Source organism: Lissotriton vulgaris, chromosome 5 (assembly GCF_964263255.1).
Source record: "Lissotriton vulgaris chromosome 5, aLisVul1.2, whole genome shotgun sequence".
Taxonomy (NCBI): Eukaryota; Metazoa; Chordata; class Amphibia; order Caudata; family Salamandridae; genus Lissotriton; species Lissotriton vulgaris.
The window spans coordinates 166,528,367-166,548,530 of NC_141693.1; the positions used below are offsets into that span (position 1 = coordinate 166,528,367).

A 20,164-nucleotide genomic window follows, 5' to 3' on the forward strand; every position below is an offset into this window, starting at 1 on the left:
CCCTGAAAGAATTACGGCCTTCCGCCCCACAAAAGCTCCTGACATGCATTGAGGCATGTACGTGTGTCAGTGATGGCCCTTCTAAAGAAGCCTGCCACACCACCATGTCCTCATGAGTATTACACAATTTCTGTGAGAGGATTGTGGCCGAATTGTGCAATCTCATTCTCTTCCGGGGTGGGGAGGGGGCAGGGTTAGGGGGTGAGTCTAATTGTGCTGTGGGAAAGCTGTATGGTCAATATGCAAGGTAGAAAGGTTGTGAGTGAGCTAGTTTGTTTCACGCTGTGTGGAGTGTTGTGAGTAAGGAGGGATGTGTTTGAGCTTTGCTTTATTGCTCAGTTGAAGGCATGTGCCTGTCGGAGACTCTGTACTGTTAACCTGTGCTCTCTCAGTGAAATGGACGTGTGTGTGAGCTGTGGTGTCTCATGATGACTGTGGAGCTGTGGATGAACTGAGCTGCCTTGCTCACCACTGGCTGTGGGGCTGTGTCAGGATCGTTGCACTATTTCATTCATAATCTCTACAGGACGAAGTAAATGTGTCCAGGGTCTGGGATGCAACTCACTTAATCTCATTTAGAAAAGAGCTGGAAACCTCACAATTGAAGCAGTAGTTTCGATTACTCGTGCAAAGGGTTCTTATGTAATAATCCTAAAGTTTTATTGTTTATTGCTTTGGTATTTAGTGTCTCGTAGATCTTATTCTGTCACTCAAAGTTCTCTTTGTTTGAGATATCTGCCGCTAAGGGAGGGGCAAAGAATCAATCCCTGGATGGAGTGAAACCTCTCACTTTTCCATGGGTCAAGCCCTTGACCAGCAGAGAATGCCAAGAGAATAGAAGAGATCGATTGCTCGGCCTTCTTGCCTTGTAGATGGGCTGTTCCCGCTGAAGGCATGCAGACACAACATCCCAAAGACATCAGAGATATTGATTCACAGTGTCTGGTGTATTCATTTGACTTTCATCCTGCGGTTTCACTTCCTATGGCTCCGTCAGTCATTATAGGCTTGGGTTATGCAGCTCGGACTGAGGTGCATTGAAAGAGCTCGGGATGTCCATGCTATACATACATACGGACATACACATATACATATTTGGGCTTTAATGAATTCATTTTTGAACTAGAAGAGAGTGTGGCAGGTCAGTACTGAGGTAGCTTTGGCGAGCTCTTTACATACTCAGTACTTATAATGCAAATACATCCACAGATCAACATTGATGTGCATTATCAGGGCTTCGACAGTCCAAATAAGAGCTGGATTCAACGTGTCGGACTGGAGGCTAATATGGAGCGCTCTATGGTGAACTGTGGAATACTCCAAAGAGTATTGTTCACTGTTCCTTCTACCACCTCCCATTTCCTTAAAACTAGGATTCTAGAATTAACACCAATCTCTTCATGACATCATATTAACCTATTCGCTGCGGGGTTAATTCCCCCGCCATGCTGGGGGAGGGGGGGCGCGCACAGCACCCGCATGCTCATGACGAGCTTAGCTCGTCATGAGGCACGGCGCTCCGGTGCTCATGACGAGCTCAGCTCGTCACAGGTGCACCCGTTCCAGTGGAACGCTCAGCACAGCAGGGGAATTATTCCCATGTGTGAGCGTTCCACGGCTCATGATGAGCAGAGCTTGTCATGAGCACCAGAGCGCCGTGCCTCATGACGACCTCAGCTCGTCATGAGCATCGATGGTGTTAATAGGTGGAGTTTTTTTGGGGGGGAGGTTAGTCCATTTCACACAGGGAAGTAATTTACGATTAATATTCCTAGAACAATTTGGGTTGTCAAATGAAAGCCAAGGATTGGGGACCTGATGTCCTGCTGAGTTGGAGTTAGGGGCCAGATGTTCTCTACTCTACAACAGGTCCCAATTTGGGGACCAGTGTTTTTGCAACCAGAATTTTATTTTACAAACCGAATTAACAGGGTTGGCCCACTCCAATTGGGCAAAATTACTGCGATTATGGCCAGCAAGAGTCAGCAAGAGTCAGCAGAACACCATCCCTGTGATTGTTTTTAAAACATGTTTTTAAAAGTTTTAATGAGAGTTTGTTGGAACCGGCAGTGTGTGGTTGGCTGAAGGGATGCCCCCAGCCAGGCAGAACTACCGCTCCTGTCAAGGGCAGGCGATTACACGCTCTGTACAGTCAGGTACAGAGGCAATGTGTAAAGCAATGGCACAGCAGCCACTCACGATAACTGCCTTGAGTGTCACAAAAGAGACATCACACAGAATGTATGTAAAAACGTTTATATTTAAAAACACATATATAATCATTATACCATGACTATCATATACTATTAAGCATAAAACACATTCAGAAACATTACTAGCAGTACTAGGCCCACTCACATTATTATGATATCACTATTATTCACACTGTGGATAATTCTTAGTCTAATCCCCCACCCAATTGAGAGAAAGCACCCTTATGCAGTGTACTATATCAAAATTATACACATACACGAAAATAGAACACTTTTTAGCAGCACCGGGAGCCAGAGCCACATGGGAAAACCCAATATAAAAAGGTATTGTGTTTTTTGCAACAATCAACGTATAATGCAGCACTGCCGGCCAGTGTCATGAATCACAGTTGGTCCGCACACAATCACTCCCACTCACACACACTCCGCACAACTGCCATGTGCAACGGGTATAAGCCAGTCCATAAGGCATGCTCTTACACACACATATGTACTCAGAACCCTAATATGGTGCCACTGGTACCCAGTTGGCCAATTGTTCACACTCTGAGGATTCTGTGGCCCAGACCTCCCTATGTGTGTGTGTAGTATTTGTATAGCGCGAACAGTGACCCGCAGGCATCCCGGCGCTTGTACTCCTACCACAAGGGAACCCCTCCTGGCTTTTCCTTGTGGGGTGTCCACTCCTGGGCATCCCATGGTGAAACCAGGCATCCCTTGTGTATCAGGGGGCCTTTGTGGAGACTAAGCAAGCTATTGCCCAGAGTTGCAGCGTGGGACCCATGCTTAGAATTGGCACTGAGGCAAGAATATCCGGTCAGAGGAATTTAAGCCCGAAACCCGCCGAGGCGGGAATCGAACCCTGGTCCCTGGCCAGCGTTCTGCATCAAGGTCTGCCGCTCTAAGCATTGAGCCACACTTCTCCACTTCCCTACACCCTCAAGTTCACCCCGATTGTGCTATACCCCCAAATGGAAAATAAACAACCCCCACCTTCTGGACACTGGGCCCCACGTGGCCAAAGTCACACTGTCTGGGTCCTCAGGAAGCAGATGGGAATATGTAAAAGTTTAAATTAGGAGGTAGACCTAAAAAAGGGAGAGGTTAGCAGATACTTGGGAAGTTCACTCATAGGCCTCAAAACACAAAGGGGTCCTGCAGTCTCTTGACCCACTTCCAAACTGTCTCTGAAGCATTTCTTCAACCAAGTCAATCTCTCACACTACTACCTGGCACCATTAGGAGGCACCACGTCCAGTGCACAATGAAACAGCTGCACCAGAACCAGTTCAGTCACACTCACACAGGTGCAAGTTCAGCAGAGCCACGTGAAGTAGAATGAGGCTCTACTCCGGGTACAACCCCACTTCCAAGAGTCGCACCACATGAATCGGATACCAAACGCTATGAGCACACAGTTTGCATGTTGCACAAGAGAGATGCAGCATGATCAACTAAATGGTCCAAATGTGGTCCCGGAACCGATGAATCCGCTCACTGCCTACTAGACGCTTATGAGAGTTGGGGTCCCCGCTTACAGGAACCACCTGTCTTAGATGCAGGCACTATTTCAAGGGCTCCACACTAGATAATTCGGTCTCCAGACACAAGAATTAATTCCACGCTCGCACCATACTACCAGTTGAGATTCTGTTGCCTAAGTACACTTGAGAGGGCACCGCTTCCAGATGTGACAGGTAGATGGTGTAGGTCCTCTTGGATGTCCCTGAGATCTCTGAAAGAACAGGAGGCCTGCGGTCGGGCCCTTGGAGAGCACACTGAAGGGCACCACACTTCAGCAGGTCCTCTGCCCAGGCCAGCCTCTGTTTGGACACTTATCCTCCATGTGCACCACACAGTCCGGATTCTCTGGTCCCACGTCCCCACAAGCGTATCTCACACTCTGCAGAAGGATGGCACCCATAGTTAAATTGTTGTGTGTCTTTGAAGTTTGGGGTGGTTCAGAGGTTTTCCCTTTGAACCACCAATGTCTCCCCTAAATTGTAGACCTTTCTGACACTGGGCCAGGGAATGCAGATCTCAGTCTTTAGGCCCCTAGAGGTTTGGGGGCATATTTACAATATTTTGACGTAGGGCAGCACTGCAAGCCTTCTAGCTGCACTGCCCTATGTCAAAAGAAAAGTGCAGGAATGCACCATATTTACAAGATACAGGGCATTTCTGTCCTGTCTGCCAGCGCACCAACTGCCGCTGAGCACCAAAGCAGACACCCTTACATCATGGTGCAAGGGTGCTTGTGTTTTGGCATGATTGTTTTTGTGCAGGAAGGTGCAGCTTCATCCACAAAAACAATCAAAGGAGTTGTTTTCCTCTTTGTATGTGTGCTGCAGAATGCGGCACATGTAGAAAGAGGATAAAAAAAACAAGGAGAAATGTAAACATTTCTCCTTGTTACTGCTGCTTTGGTAAGGCGTTGGTTTTGGCACTGTTCCAGATTCATGCTATGTTGCAAATCTGGGGCAGTGTCAAAAACCATGAGTGTTGCGTGGGAACACCTACAGCAAAACCCATGAAACGCCCCTTCCACGCAGAGAAAGCATTGCATTATTCCATATTTACAAGGCCGTGAAAAGCCACTCTGCGTGGCTTTACATGGCCTTGTATCTATGGGCTGGCACACTGCACCTCCGGAGCTTCATAAAAGTGACTCTCTGGTGGTGTAAAAGTGCAGCAGTGGCATTGTAAATATGCCCCATGTCACAACCTCTATCTTCAATCGCCACCCCAGTTCAGACCCAGCCATATATAAATCATTCTTGACCCCGCGCCTCATGGGAACAGGCCAGCCTGAACTGTCAAGCCATGTCTTTTCTGGACTGGAAACAAGCATCCTGGGAGGGTTTCGGGGAAACATGTGCTCATTAGCCAGGCTAGCTTGAATCCAGTGGCAAAGTGAGCAAGCGACCCACGCCCGGGCATACCCTGCCAACATAGGGCGAACAAAGCAAACACAAGGAGATGACGGGCGGAGATCTGAAACTTTTCTCACACATTCATCCCCAGTCATAGATCTTGGTTGAATCCATCATCGTTCTTTAGTTCACTTCGCCACCCCAGTTCTGACAAAGCTATATGCTTGGTTCCAGCCCAGGGAGGACCTGACTTGGCAGTTCAGGCTGGACTGCTCTCATTGGGCACAGGGTCAAGACTGATTTGCATATGGCTGGTTTCAAACTGGAATGGCATGGTGAGCAAAAAAACTATGCATTTAGGTCCAGATCTCTGTACTGGGATGAGTGTATGTCATTGTTCTGCATTCTGTCCATCAATTGCTTAGCCAATGCAAAGGATTTGGCACTGCGAGTCCATTGATTTGAAACTTCATGAGGCTGCTCCACTGCAATCCATCTTTGCAGTCCAAAGTAATGTCAACCACTTTCCCATGTTAACCTATGGGAAGAGCAGGCCTCATAGGTAGTGAAAACAAACATAGGTATTCCTCACTACCTGGTAGCACATGAGCTACTACACCAACCAACCTGCGATTGCAGGAGGGAAATATAGTTCCCAACACCAGTGGTGCATGTGAACCCGCCTAAGTCTGCATATAAGGCTGGATGCTGGTTTAACTAATACATGTGTCTGTGCGTAAGCACAAGTGTGCATTGGCAAGTGACACACAGAATCACGGGCCCCATAGGTGAAGGTGAGTACTCATAGTGGCCTACAATGGCACGCTGCTGATGAATTTACTCACAAAAGATAGCAGTGCGCAACCACCTGTCTGCAATAACAGATCTGCCCATAGTTCACAATACGGAATCAGCGCCACTTCCCAACACAGATAGGAAGGCGCACACACTTTCACCGTATGTACAGTGTGAAAGTGAGCAGAACCCGAAGGCCTTATAAGAGAATCAGCAAAACATGGGCAGAAAGAGTTCAGGGAACGCTACCTGACTAATAAGAGGTCCAACAGAATTTTAATGGATTACTGCCTAACCCCCATGCAAGTTGCACCGCATTTCCTAAAAGGGAAGGGAGCCAATGGGGATTCTGTACCTTTCAATAATAAGTTGCCTCCCCAACTTAAGAGTCAGTAACTTTTCAATGAAATTCCATTCCATTTGCAGGGGAAGCTTCAACATATCTCCTCTGAATTGTGATTGAAAGAATTAGTTTTCAGACCCATTTTAGGAGTCGGTAAAGCTTTAAAGACTCCTAAAATTGGTTTGGGACATGGGCACAAATTCGTTTGCAGTGACATGTGGCAAACTGTCTGAGTGGTTATGACCACAACAAAGTTTTGAACATCTGGCCCTACGTTTCACCCTTTTAGTGTTGTGCTATATAAATTAACAAACATGCAATATGGCCTTTTTTATATTCACAGTTCATAAATGCTTTCAAATTGGGGATGGGTATCACGGCTAATTAACTAATGACCCCGCTCAGTTCATCCTGGTACTATTAATGCTGATTATTTTAGCTAAACATGGAAGCTTTGTTTTCCGCCTGGCATTTGTCAGCACCTCTGAATCTAATTCTGTCTTCTTCAGTAGGGAGACAAAGATTGCTTCTGTAATACTCGGAGGTATTAATCCCCGAGCTCATGAATTATTTATTGCTGCACACATTCAAATCCTAATTGTCTCTGTTAGGTCCTTAAGGCGCCTTGCTGTGCTCGGATGTAGGTCACACTTCGATATCTTGATTTCAATAATTGTTTGTTTAATATGTTTTTCCGCTCTTTCTTCAGAGTTTGTCAGGGCGATGATTGTGTTGAGTTATTATCTAGTGTTTGTCGTTTTTTCTTTCCTCTTGGGGGTGGGTTTTTTGCATTTGGCTAACTATGCAATTGATGACAATAAGCAGATATTCCCTTGGCCTTTATCTTTAGTACGGGTTTTTGCAGCAAGGTGTTCACGAGTACAATCTTGAAATCTGTCTGTGCCTTGTTGTTTTTTAGTGTTTTGCTTAGTGTTTTCTGTTTTCTTTCATCTGCATTTGAAATGTATATCCTTTAAACGCTACTACAATTGAGAAGGGCAGTAGTTAATTTGTTCTCCAGACTGTTACCATCTGGCATAAGTTTGACACCAACGAAAAGGTGCTACATCGTGGTAACATCAAGCATTGCACTATTTATTTCTGAAAAAAAATAACATACTTCCCTCATCTGACATATTACGATATTGCTGGCACAAATCTGTTGACAAGATACAATAAATGTTGCTGTCAGAATGAAGCACCATCAAAAATTATTGCAAACGAAATTACATAATACAGCCACGTGCCCTTTCTATTAGCCTTTTCCTCTGTCTTAGAAGCAGTTGTAAAATATTTTGTTGAACATTTACTTACTCCGTTTATATTTTTTTAGTCAGCAAGGCCAGCATGTTTACAGAGTGTACAAAAGTTCAATGTATGTAGGAACGGCAGCCCTTGATATGTGTTTCCTCTTGAGCTGTCTTGCTTTCCAGCTCTTCTAAAAGAGAGTTGCAGTCAGATGCCCCGGGGTTTGCAAGATTTCTTTGCTGCTAATTTAAGACTCTAATTCTTGTTTTTACTTTTTTTAAAAGTACATTGTGGACGGTTTAGCAATAGATGTTGCATTCATCCTATGTAGAGTGTATAGACGTGTACATGTCATTTTTGGTGATGCACTGTTTGATTGTCAGTGGCTTCCTGATGTAAAGGGGGATCTATGCAAATTATTATTGTTGTTATTCGAGTTTTATTGGTAAAGTGTTTAGTTAACTAAAACCATTACACACAGAAGTTACGCATTAATAAAAAATACATTCAGTTAAAAAGTTCTTTAAATTATTAGGTCGACAAAGTATTCTAATGTCCCGAGTGAGTCTGCGCGTCTTAAAAGGTCGTCAGATTCAAATAATCCTCTCTGTTGTAATTTAGGAAGGTACTCAGGCCTGGCTGCTCAACTGAACCCTCCCTAATTAGGTTTTCAGTGCCTGGATACCCCCAGGTGTGATTAGCCACGCTCTATAAGTTCTGTTTGATTGATTGATTAAATAATAAGACTGGTTCATTTCAGAGGCTTACGTCATCAACCTGCCAGCAGCAGTTAGCGGAAATTGCGATAATAGGACTGGTTTAACTCCTTGTGTGCTGGTGACGGCTCCCGTCCGTCATGGCACACAGTGCTCGTGTGCTGATGACGGCCGGGAGCCGTCACGACCACGCCCGTGATCGGAATGTGCCGCAAAGGAGCGGAATTCCGGCTGCGGGCAAGGGGTTAAAAGGTTGTGATTCATCACACTCTAGGCTCAACATGGCCTTCTGTTTATCAGGGCCGCATATAATGATTATGTGTTGCTGGATGTCAATATTCCTATGGGTCCAGGGCCAATGTGGCTTGTTAAGCCGGCCACTTCATGATTATTTGACATGTTCTCAGAATTATAAGCCTTATTTTTTGCCTCAAATAGGAGTACCACTTTGATGATCCATGTGCTCAGTTAGGTGTGTCCTATCGGGTTGAGGCTTTGAATGAGCGCTAGCTTGCAATTTCTTATTCCGGCTTGAATAAAGAGTCCCCCTAGCAGTTTCCATCTTTGGGGTAAACGTAGAGAATATGCATCATCATCTCCTTTCCCATTCCTCATAGCATACACTCTTCTCTTTCAATTGTTCTGGACCATGGGGGAGCTTGAGTTCTCTGAACCCCCAGGTGCAGTTGCATGAATGTTAGTTTTAAGTGGAATGGGTATCCTTGATCAAAATAGGGCTGAGGTTTTAATAATTTATAAAAAAATAAATAACTAGCCAGGCATAGGCTTTCTGCACCAGAATTGCTTTGTCATCTTGTAGAGAAAGAGATCTGGTCATTCCGTTGAGATGTTTTTAAAATCTTTAGGAAATACTTGAAGGTTTCCTTCGGCATGAAGAGAATTGATCGCGCCCTTTAAAAAAATCATTCAGTCTGTGTTGGGACTAGCATTTTTTTGGTTGGCTGAGGCAGTACCCCAGCCAGGCAGAGCCTACCACTCCCTTCAGGGGTGGGTGATTGCACACATAGTATAACCTGCGCTCACCCTTGGGTAGCTTGGCAATGAGCGTCACAAAAGAGACTTCACATATGATGTATGTAAATAACATTTATATTCAGCACACATAATAATCCACACAACAGGAACATCGTGTATTTCTGGCCATACATTACATTTGGAATTATTACTAGCCATACTATCCCCAGCCATGTTCAAATAACATCAGCAATATGCATCTTACTGCACATAAACAATCGATACATGTGATTTGCTACTTCTGTGTATGCTGCAGAAAGTTGCACAAATACAAAAAGCAAAAATGAGGAGAAATAAAAGCATTTCTCCTCGTTGAACCAATCTAATACCTGCTTTTGCATGCCATTATTTTTTGTAATGCTGGGTCGGCGTCAAAAGTAATGGGTGTTGCAGGGGAACGCTCACAGCAACACCAATTGCACACCCCTTTCACGCAGAAAACGATGTGAAAGGTTACCATATCTACAGAGCGATGTTAAGCCATGCAAAGTGGCTTAATGCTACTTGGTAAGTAAGGTGCTGGGTATTGCAACACCAGAGCCTTGGAAAAATTGACATTCCGGTGTTGCAATCCCTTTTAAATATGCCCCAAAGGGTTTTAGAGCACAGAAAATGCCCACTTTCTAGTAGGAAAGAGAACAGATGATGGCAGTTCGGGCTGGACTGTTCCTATGAGGAGCAGGGTCAAGAGTGATTTGCATATGGCTGGGTCCAACCTGGGTGGCATAGTGAGCAAAAGTATGATGGATTAACCCCAGATTTCTTGACTGGGGTGAGTGGTTGAAAAAGTTTCAGCACTCCATCCTTCATCTTGTTGTGTTTACCATGTTCACCCTAAGTGGTCATGGGTATGCCCAGACATGGGTACCTTGCTCCCTGTGCCACTGGATTCAAACTAGCTTGACTGATGAGGGGTGATACCCAAAAACTGGTCCCTGGATACTTGTTTCTGGTCCAGGTAGGACCAGAACAGTCTGGCTCGGGCTAGTCTGTTCCCATGATGAACAGGGTCAAGACCGATTTGCATATGACTGGGTCCAAACTTGGGTGGAATAGTGAGCAAAAGAACAATGGATTAAACCCAGATCTCTGTACTGGGGTGATTGGTTTAAAAGTTTTGGCACACCATCCATTTTCTTGTGTTTGCCACTTTCTAGTAGCAGCATTTCTACACCAAAGCCACCTTTACCTCTGGCTCTACGAATGCAATGATAGGAAAAATCATGAGGCTGCTCCACTGCAATCCACTATAACAGCCTGAAATGATTGCAACCATTTCCCTATGTTAGCCTATGGGAAGAGCAAATCTCAAAGATAGTAAAAACGCACATGGGTATTCCTCACTACCTGGGCAGGAGACACACAGGTGTATCTGCCCTGCCTTTCACCTACCATTCACTTTACCCCTTAAGACGTACACTCGGGGTGCTCCGGTGGAAGTGAAAGGTCCTCTCAGGATGGCTAGGGACTTAAACAGGCCAGTCTGAGTTAACACGCAATTGTGCGCCTCAGCCCACAACGGGAGTCTGGACACATATTTAAGAGTGCCATTGGTGCCAAGTGCAAACTTTCCTGCAATATCAGGCTGGACCCATATTTAGGAGCATCATCAGTGCAAGAGGCACACCAGCCTGCATTGGCAGGCTGGACATATGTCTAGGGACACCATCTGTGCAAAGTGCACACCAGCCTGCACTGGCAGACTGGACCTGTATTTAAGGGCACCATCGGTGCAAAGCACACACTAGCTTGCAACAGCAGGGTGGATGCATGTTACGGAGCACCATCAGTGTGAGTGCACACACCAGTCTTCAATGGCAGGCTAGACACATGCTTAGCATTCCCTCGGTGCCGAGCACTCACCAACCTGCAATGGCAGACTGGACATGTATTCAAAGACATTATCGGTGCATGTGCGCACACCAGTCTGCCCTGGCATGCTGTACCCAGGTCTTAAAACATCATAGGTGTGAGTGTGCACCCACCTGCCGGCCACAGCAGACCTGACCAACGTGTTAAAAAACTCAGGTGAGCAACACTTCCAAACATGTGTAGGAAGGGCACACTTTTACACTGCATTCACAGTGGAAAAGTGCCCCAGGCCCAATGCCCCTAACAAGAGAATCGCCCGCAGCCGGGAAGTATTCCCTTTGGAGAGACGACCCTCTAGGTAGGGAATACCCACATGGGAGTTCATCCCCACCTGGGCAGTGCACATGCAGATGTACCTACCCAGGTTTGGTGGTAGTGACCGCCCCCGTGAAGGTTAGCTACAAAATGAGATCGGTTAACCTGAGTAAGAGACATTCTTTACATGCTATTCAGGTGGGTGGCACAATCACTGCAGCATCTCCCTATTAGCCAGTGTCACACCTGCCCTGTGTATGTGGTGTACCTTCTTATAGGGCACCCACAGGTACAACATCATATCCCAGAAAAGTTTACATCTTTGCATCATGGTACATGCAGCCAACAATTTGCGCACCCCTTAGTGTTTTACAGTCAACAATAAGGGGAGCACAAATTGTGGGCTGCATGTACCATGATGCAAAGGAGCAAACTTTTCTGGGATATGATGTAGTGTCCAGCTGCACCTTTTTCCCTGCCCAAACTTTTTTTTATGACCTCCTGTACCAGTAATCACATGTTCCTATTGTACCTTAGTGTAGAAATTGGATTGACCACACTTCATCCTGCCCGAGAGTATGGCCAGAGAAGGAAAGTACGACCCAGGTGCAGAGAGTATGGCTCAAGCTAGAGATTTTGGCCTAACTGCAGACGTAAAGATACGACTCGTAAATGACCTCTGTGAATACCAAAAGTCTTAAAGCTAGACTTTTGTCTCAGATTGCCTTTGTTAATCAGTTTCACAGTGTGTCACTTTGTACCATATTATTTCAGTGACTGTGTGTCTTTGTTATTGATTGTGTCTATAATTTGTCTGTCAACGTGGGTCATTGATATTTTCTCTGAGTATATATGTTTGTGACAGTGTTTTGTCACTCTACTACTTTTTAGAGTCTTTTTTTAATGTCAGATTTTGTCTCTGACAGTGTTTTTTTCACTATTTTGTCCCTGGTTTCGGTTTTTGTAATAATTTGATTATTTCTGTAATATAGTGTTTGTTACTGCCTGTTTCTGATATTGTGTTTGTCACCATCAAAATGCAATGCAATCATATCATGTGTGACACTGTCTGCACCTACATAGCAATATCACGGTGGGCCCGATACACACATGGACTTACGACGCTTAAAGTTACGAGTGCACTGCAGTGCTGAGTGCAGAGATTCAGCCACAAGTGTTTTCTCATTACTGATTCTATTTGTGGATATTTGAGTCTATTCCTGAGTGTGTTTTGCATGAATGCTTCAGGAACCAAAAGTTATCTTTGTTCTGTGTCAGTTTTTCTAACTTTAGTCTCTGGAATCAGCCAATCTAAAGCAAATAATATGTAGGGTGGTACCTGTACAATCCTCAAGGAACATCAGGCTTAACCCACTAACCAGAATATGGGCCTCGTGACTGCCTCTTTTAGCATTCATAATCCATAAAAACAGAGGATTTCCAAATGCTAAAACCTTTTTAGAAATGTACAAAGCCCCTTTAACGATTTTTAAAAGTGTTTTTTAATCACTAAATGGGTTTAGGAAACCTTTATGAATCAGTATTAGAAGGGGTGTGTTAAGAGCGTACCTTCCAAATAAGATTCCTAATGGTACATATTAATATTTTGCAACCAAAATCTGTTCGCAAAACATTATATTTTACCACCATATCAAAAGAGGCAGTAAGCCATTTGCAAATTCCCCTAAGTGAATGTTTAAAAAACTTTTTTTAGGAGTAGGCAGTGGTTGATTGGACCCCAACTTACTAGTAAAACATGTTTGTAAAACATTTCATTTTTCTTTTTAAACGCAACCCGTTTTTAATTTAGGTAAAAAGGCTGCATTTAAGAAAATTGCTTTACTGAAAAGTAATCACAGACATGATGGTCTGCTGACCCCGGAAGGGCACCATGCATGTGATTGTAGCCAATCGTAGTGGGTCGTAAATTGTAGCCTACCATATGAACATTTATGAGGTAGGTCAAATTGCGACCCACTAGGATTTCCTATTTTGTGAACGCCCTATTAATACAATGGCCAGTTTGCAAAATTTAATTGCATTAAGTATAAGTCAGTGCACAAATTGCAACCACAGATACTGACTGCATTTTAGCACAGAAGGCCCTTAATTTCTTATTTAATGCACATCTTGCATTATGGTTAAATGCCAAATATTAGGAATGCAGTTTCTAGAAACATAGCAAAGTGATAGAAGTAGATTTTGAAACAGACTTTCTCTCTTTTGTTTTCCTTTCTTCTCTTACTTTATATGATGATAATTCACCCATTGACCTAGATACAAAATACAGCAAGGGTGTACACATGTTGAGATGATCAGAAAACATGTTTCTCCCCATTCAATGTACATGACCAGAGCTTTCCTAAAGGAATAATTGTCTGTATTGTGAAGTCTGCAGGAGCGGAAAAAAATGACTTAGGCAGTGGCAGCTGGCTTGTAGTGAGGGTGGTAGGGGGCACCATCAAAATAAAAATTCACTTACCTTGGTAACACGACGTCCTCCTCCATCGGGTACCTTCCAGGAAGTTCCTGATGCAGGGATCTGCACTACCCAATCCTGGCGCTGCTTTCACAGCATTAAAGCAGTGCCAGGATTGGATAGAGCGGCCTCTCTCAGAGCCCTGGAGGCCTGCGTTTTCTCTAACACAGCTGTCTAAGACAGCTAGGTTAGAGAACTTTAAAATGTGCATGTCTGGCTGGCTGGCCCAAGACAGCCGGCCAAAGAGACCTGCACATTTTGAAGCGCACAGCTCCCTGCTGCTCCCCCTGAGCAGCGCTGGCACCGCCCCATCCTGACAGTTCAGGATGGGTTGATGAAAAATAGAACGGTAATAAATAAACTTTACTATAGTTTTCTTTTTCAGCTCTAGGTCTTGTGGGGCGACGCTCCTCTACTCAAATGGAGGAGCCACCCCTGTTGGATAGAGGAAATGCTGTCCTTTTTTGGACAGAAAAGAGATCCCTGAAAACTTGATTTGACTTACGCACCAAAAGGACATAGTATGTGCTTGCTGACCATTTCAATCTATGTGTACAACTAATGTTGCATTTGGTCTCTAAGCTGTTGGATGGATTGCCATTTTCTAACACAAGAAAAGGAAAAGAAGGAAAAAGAAAAAAAGAAGACAAATTTCTCCAGAACCTGCTATTATCATTATGCTATTTTTCTAGAAACGTCTCTCCTAATATTTGGCATTAAACCATCGCACTAGTTGTCTACAAGCCAAATCTTATTGAAAGTCGTGCAGTAGGTGGTTAGAAGTTCAGGATTATATGCCGATTAACACATTAGCTTTATAAAATAAAGATGGATTCCAATTCAGGGGTGTGTCTATTTAAAAATAATTAATCTTTGATACTTGTTTAGAAAAAAATAGTGCACATAAATTAAAGACATAAACATGTATTGGCCAAACGAAAGAGAAATACAAGCATTGGCAGAGCCAATCGGTCATACTTTTCCAATACTGAATGCTGATATTGGCTTAGCCAATGTTTTTAGATGTGTGAAACATATATTGGCAAAACTATTAGCAGCAGATTGTCATCTTGAAATTTGATAACTCTAAGGATTAAAAATAATATTGATAAACCATTCCAAGATGGCTGCTACACTGTGTCTTGGTGCAAGAATGTGGCCATCTTGAAAGTATATACATTAAAATATTTCTGCCCACAGCTATTGCCATTGCCAGTTCTTGCATTTCTTTCTAGAAGCATTTGGAATGCTGAGAGAGGCACTTGAAGCATGGAACAGTAGAAAGTAGGGAAAAAGGAGTGTTTGAGGAGCAATAGTGAGGTTGAGGAGGATGGAGGAAAGGACAAGATTAAAGAGAGGCACTGGGTCCCAGCAGTTCACATGGGCATAAGAGTCGGAGACGAGGTGCAGACCGAGGGATGGAGGTAGAGGGTAAGACTAATATGGATGTAGTGATACCAAGGATGACTGCTGAAGAGGGTTGGGCAGGGAGTGAGAGAAAAAAAGAGGAGCGAGAGAGAGAGAAAGAAGAGAGAGAGAGAGAGAGGGAGGGAAGTGAGAATGAAACAACGAGAGCAGATAACTTCCTCAGAGTGCTGAAGCTGAAATGCACAGAAACTTCCTAAAGAAAAACAAATGGAGGAATATACTTCCTGGTAGCAGCAGCAGAAGGATACACTCAACCAATCAGGATCAAGACAAACCTAAATGTTTCAGGAGTGAGACAAACATAAGAAAAGAGAGAAAAGAAATCAATTATTTGAGGAAGAATTCGAAATAGGTATGAAAGCCACCCAGTCATGACCAAGGGCAGAAAACAAACTCAAAGTATATATGTTTAAGCATTGATCACAATGGAAATTAAAAGAGACAGCTAACACGGACTGTAGCCAGACCACAAAAACAAAAGGATGTAGATCCGACTCTAAGGGTGATCTACCACAAACATTTTTAATATGGTTGTATGTGGAAAGCAATAAAAAAAACAATTATCACAAGTTGGTGAATCTGATTTTCTAACAATGGGATCAAGGCTTTGGACTTGTGCATATGTTTATTTCAGGGTTTCCTTCGATGGAGGGTTACTGCAGTAACTCATGCTATCAATGTCCCTCACAATAATCCTAATTCAGATGGATACTTCTGCCTGTGGGTTCCTCACCTTTTGAATACCCCCTGCACCAGGCGAGGAATCCACAGGCAGATATTGTATCCACCAGAAAAAGCGTTACTGAAGGGAACTAACTTGTTCATCTTTGCAGTACAATGCAGCTCCGTGCATGAGCTTAACTTTCACTAGTGTAGAAGGGACTGTTGCACTAGAGCCCAGACGTGCACGGTGTGCAACACAATTATGGCCATCTTTTACTGCTCAACTCAGATGCCAGGGTCACCTTTTCCAGGCTTTCATGAGGGATCATGGCACCCTTGACGGCTCTTGGCCCATTGGCATAGTGTACTACTGCTGTTGTGTTGGGGGAAATTGTATTATGCTGATGCAGGGGGCCTTTTAAAAGACCAGGCATACACTTGATGGTTGAGGCTGCTTCTAAGTACCCTGGTGCATCTCACAGCTCTAGACTGTGGTTTATTTATTTCACATTTTTATAGATGTATTTGGTATTGTTGCTATGATTAATCGAGCCTGTAAACAAGCCTTTGAGTGTGTGTTGCGGCAGTTTTTGTCTCTCTGGCGGTCTGTGAAGGTGTGCTTGAGACTATATTTCTGACAGTGCATCAATGTGTTTGCATTGCTGTGAGGTTCTTTTCTGTGCAACTGTACTGAGCATGAACCCTTTTGTTCTTTTCTCCAAGGGAAGAAGCAATGCTGTCCACCTACTTTGAATCTATTGATGACCTCCTGTCTTCGTTTGGGCCCGTCAGGGATTGCTCCCGCAATAATGGTGGTTGCTCTCGCAATTTTAAATGTGTTTCAGACCGGAAAGTGGATTCCACCGGCTGCATGGTAAGTGTCTCTTAAGTAATGTGCTTTATACACCTGTGTCTGGATAAAAACTTTCATTCTCTTATACAAGCCCTTGCATTATGCCATGTTATTCCTATAGTAGTGGTGCACAAATATATATATATGGTATTATTCTCTTCAAAGAATTTAAATATATACACACACACAGACATACACACACACACTCTCACTCTCTAGAATCACTTGACAGAAAAGAACAACTGGAGCCGTACTTAAAAGACCTAGAAGCTGATTTTGATGGAGTTTGTCAGAGAGGGTACTCTGTCGCAACAGAGTGCCCTTTCCGCCTGTCCGCCAGCCTGATTTACAGTTGAGTGTAACTTTAGTGTGTCAGTAGCGGAGACTGCCCCATTAACCGTAAATGACAGACTCATCTGTCGGAGGTTTGGCCATTTGACCTCCTGCCTGATTTATAGAGGGTGGTTGAATGGGCAGTTTTTACTCTGCCTCACCGCCGTGAAAAACGTGTCAATAAAGGACATTAAAAATGTTTAAATGACCCCCCAAGGCTTACAATGGAAGAAAATTCCCATGGTAAGTGGGTCATTAGTTTTTGTTTATTCAAATATTCAAAAACAAAATCCAACTTTTGGATTCTGTTTATGAAAAAACAAAAAAAAGTCAAAAGTTTGATAAACGGTACCACCATTTGACAGCACAGTATGCCAAAGCTTTCACTCATCAACAGGAACCGCCATGATGGCATTTCCTATCAATGGCTAGTGATATTCGCTGGGCTGGCAGACATCTTGAAAATCAGAGTATGGGTACTCTGTAGGGGCGAGAGAGTACTCTTTCACCCTCATAGAGTACGATCCACTTTTGAGGGCGTAATTTAGACTTTGAAAGATATGTGATTCTGTTTCAAATGTGACGCATACCCCCCCCCTATTATTACAGGTGTGTTATATCCTATGACACTTGCAGTAAGGCAGACGGAATATCCATCATGTTTGTGACAGAGTAGGCCTCCACCAATAGCTTTTGTTTATTCAATAACAAAATCATGAACAAGCTCAAAGTTTGACTGATGGTACTGTCATTTTGGTGGTACCATCCATCAAACTTTAAACTTATTTACGCCATGACGGTTGTTCCTGTCATTACTAGAGATGTCCACCAGAGGGTGGATATCTCTAAATCTGGAGTACGGGTCCACCATCCGGCTGACAGAGTGACAACCATAATCTAAATCAAGCCTCAGGGGTCTGATTTATCCCCTTAAGTGCTGCCGTCGGCCAACGGTCGTCGCGAGCACTACCTTGCCAGTGCTGCGCACGACCGTTGGCCGACGGGCCAGCATTCGTTCTTCGTACGTTCAGTACTGGGCGCTGAACGTTCGACGCTCCTATGAGGTAAATATTTGACAGGTGAGTTTTTCCGTCACAAATGTGAAGCATATCCTATCCGTGCTATTACAAGTGCAATAGATCCTATGGACCAGTAGTATGTTGGACAGGATATCCGTCACATGTGTCACACAGGAACCATACACCAAACTCCACCTCAGGCCCGCATTTATGGACTTTTTCTCACTGCTTGTGCTCCAGTTATGGTTGATAACCTTTGTTTATAACAACTGCAAATGACAAAGCAGCATTGCAAAAACCGTACATGCAGATATGGAGAGTGTAACATGCTCTTTATATATCCCAGTGTCTGATTCTTGAACATGTATTTAGAAATGTGCACATGCTTCCCTTCTTAATGCCATGGTGGTCTGGAATATGTGGGTTTATATTTTCCCATAAATGCATGTGTGTCATCAGTGCCTTTTTCTTGTTCCAATGCCTTGTATAGTGTGCATGCGTTGTGTATGTTTGCATACGTAAATTAGGCACGTTGTTTTTGCCCGATGTTATTTAACTTCCCAGGTGGGGTGGTGTTTCAAGTCGGTGCTTGACGCTTCATTTTTCTAGGTCCTGCCTTGTGTCATAGATTTCCCCAGACCACGTGCATTCTTTCGTTGAATTGAATTTCCAGGTTATTCATTGGCTATGCGTCCCCTTGTACTCTGTTACAGAATTTCCCTAGGGTATAGATATGTACGAAAGTGTATGGTGCTTTGTTATTCAGTATGCATGCCAGTGTCTGATATTATAACACTTCCACTGATTTGTGCTGTGTGTAGGCCTGTTTCTGACTGTGGAGGCTGCATCTAATAAAGCATGTGGCCATTTGCCAATTTAACTACCGCAGCACCCGCGGCTGTGCATTAACCATAAACGTCCTGCAGGTTGAGGAATCTGAGTACCATAATATAGAACAGGCTGGATTGCTGCAACAATCTATGTGCAATTCCCACGGAAAATGGCTACTTCAATGATTCATTGACGTCTGCAAGACGGTTTAGAGAAAAATATCCTTTCTCCATTGACACGCCATTTCACACTTTTTACATGGATAAGATTATTTCAGAATAAAATTAAATATTAATAAAAATAGATAATTATTGTGCCTTGGTAAGAGCTAGTGCTCAGGAAAAGAGTACATCTTTCGACATCTTCTGCTCTCAGACATTGCTTTTCACAATTGAAAGAAATAAGCCCAACCTTTGTCAAAGGCATTCAAAAGGCCAACCAGTGACACCCTTCTAAGCCTTCAATACAAGCCTCTGCCTTACAGGTCTCGCAGAAAGTGTGCACTCTTTTGTATTTCTTCACCTGTGCTACTTCCACCATTTGTCTTTCACTCTGGGCTGTTGGTCTTCTTTTGCTGAGCCCCTTGGTGTAAGTTCTCCTGGCCTCTAGGAGCTGCTAGGGAAGCTTGCACTGGTGTTGCACGTGCTGCACCCTTGGATTCTGTGTAATAAATCTGATGTTGGAGCTGAACTTGGTAAATGTGAGACAAGCGGGCACATTACGAAGGCGGTCGGATGCGAGTCTGACAACCATCACCGTGGGAAGGTGACCGACCGACAATGTGTTGGTGGTTCCACCCGCCCTATTATGATACGACTACCGTGCAGGCGGTTGTAAAATGCCTTTTTCTGCTGCGGCCTGGAAAAGGACGTCAGCACAAGCTGCTGTAGAAAAGGCCCTTTACAAACATCCATGCACAGTGTGCCAGGGACTATGTGGTGCCATTATGGCAATGCCATGCATGCTGCATGGATGTGTGGGGAAGCACCACATGTGCGGTCCTTGGCCACTTAGCTGTGGCCCATGGCCCTGCTTGTAGCCTCCAAGGTCCGTTCCTGTTTGCCTTGTCATGGCGCTGCGACCGCCATGAAAAGGCATTCAGAAAGGGATATTGTGATCCTGCCGGTGGTGCCTGAGCAGGCGCTGCCTCCTGTCAGGATCACGATTCCAAAAGCTACCCCAACGGGATCAGAGGCGGTGGTCCGTCT

The 20,164-nt window shown here is 44.1% G+C and overlaps 1 protein-coding gene across 2 annotated transcripts in view; it reads left to right on the forward strand.

Moving 5' to 3' along the window:
- Positions 1–20,164, forward strand: part of ASTN2 (astrotactin 2) — a 2,581,355-nt gene that overhangs the window by 1,658,532 nt on the left and 902,659 nt on the right. For both annotated transcript variants that reach the window (XM_086921093.1, XM_086921094.1), the window contains exon 11: positions 16,644–16,794. In XM_086921093.1, the coding sequence (XP_086777219.1) occupies positions 16,644–16,794 (151 nt within the window). The remainder of the gene's footprint in view (positions 1–16,643; positions 16,795–20,164) is intronic.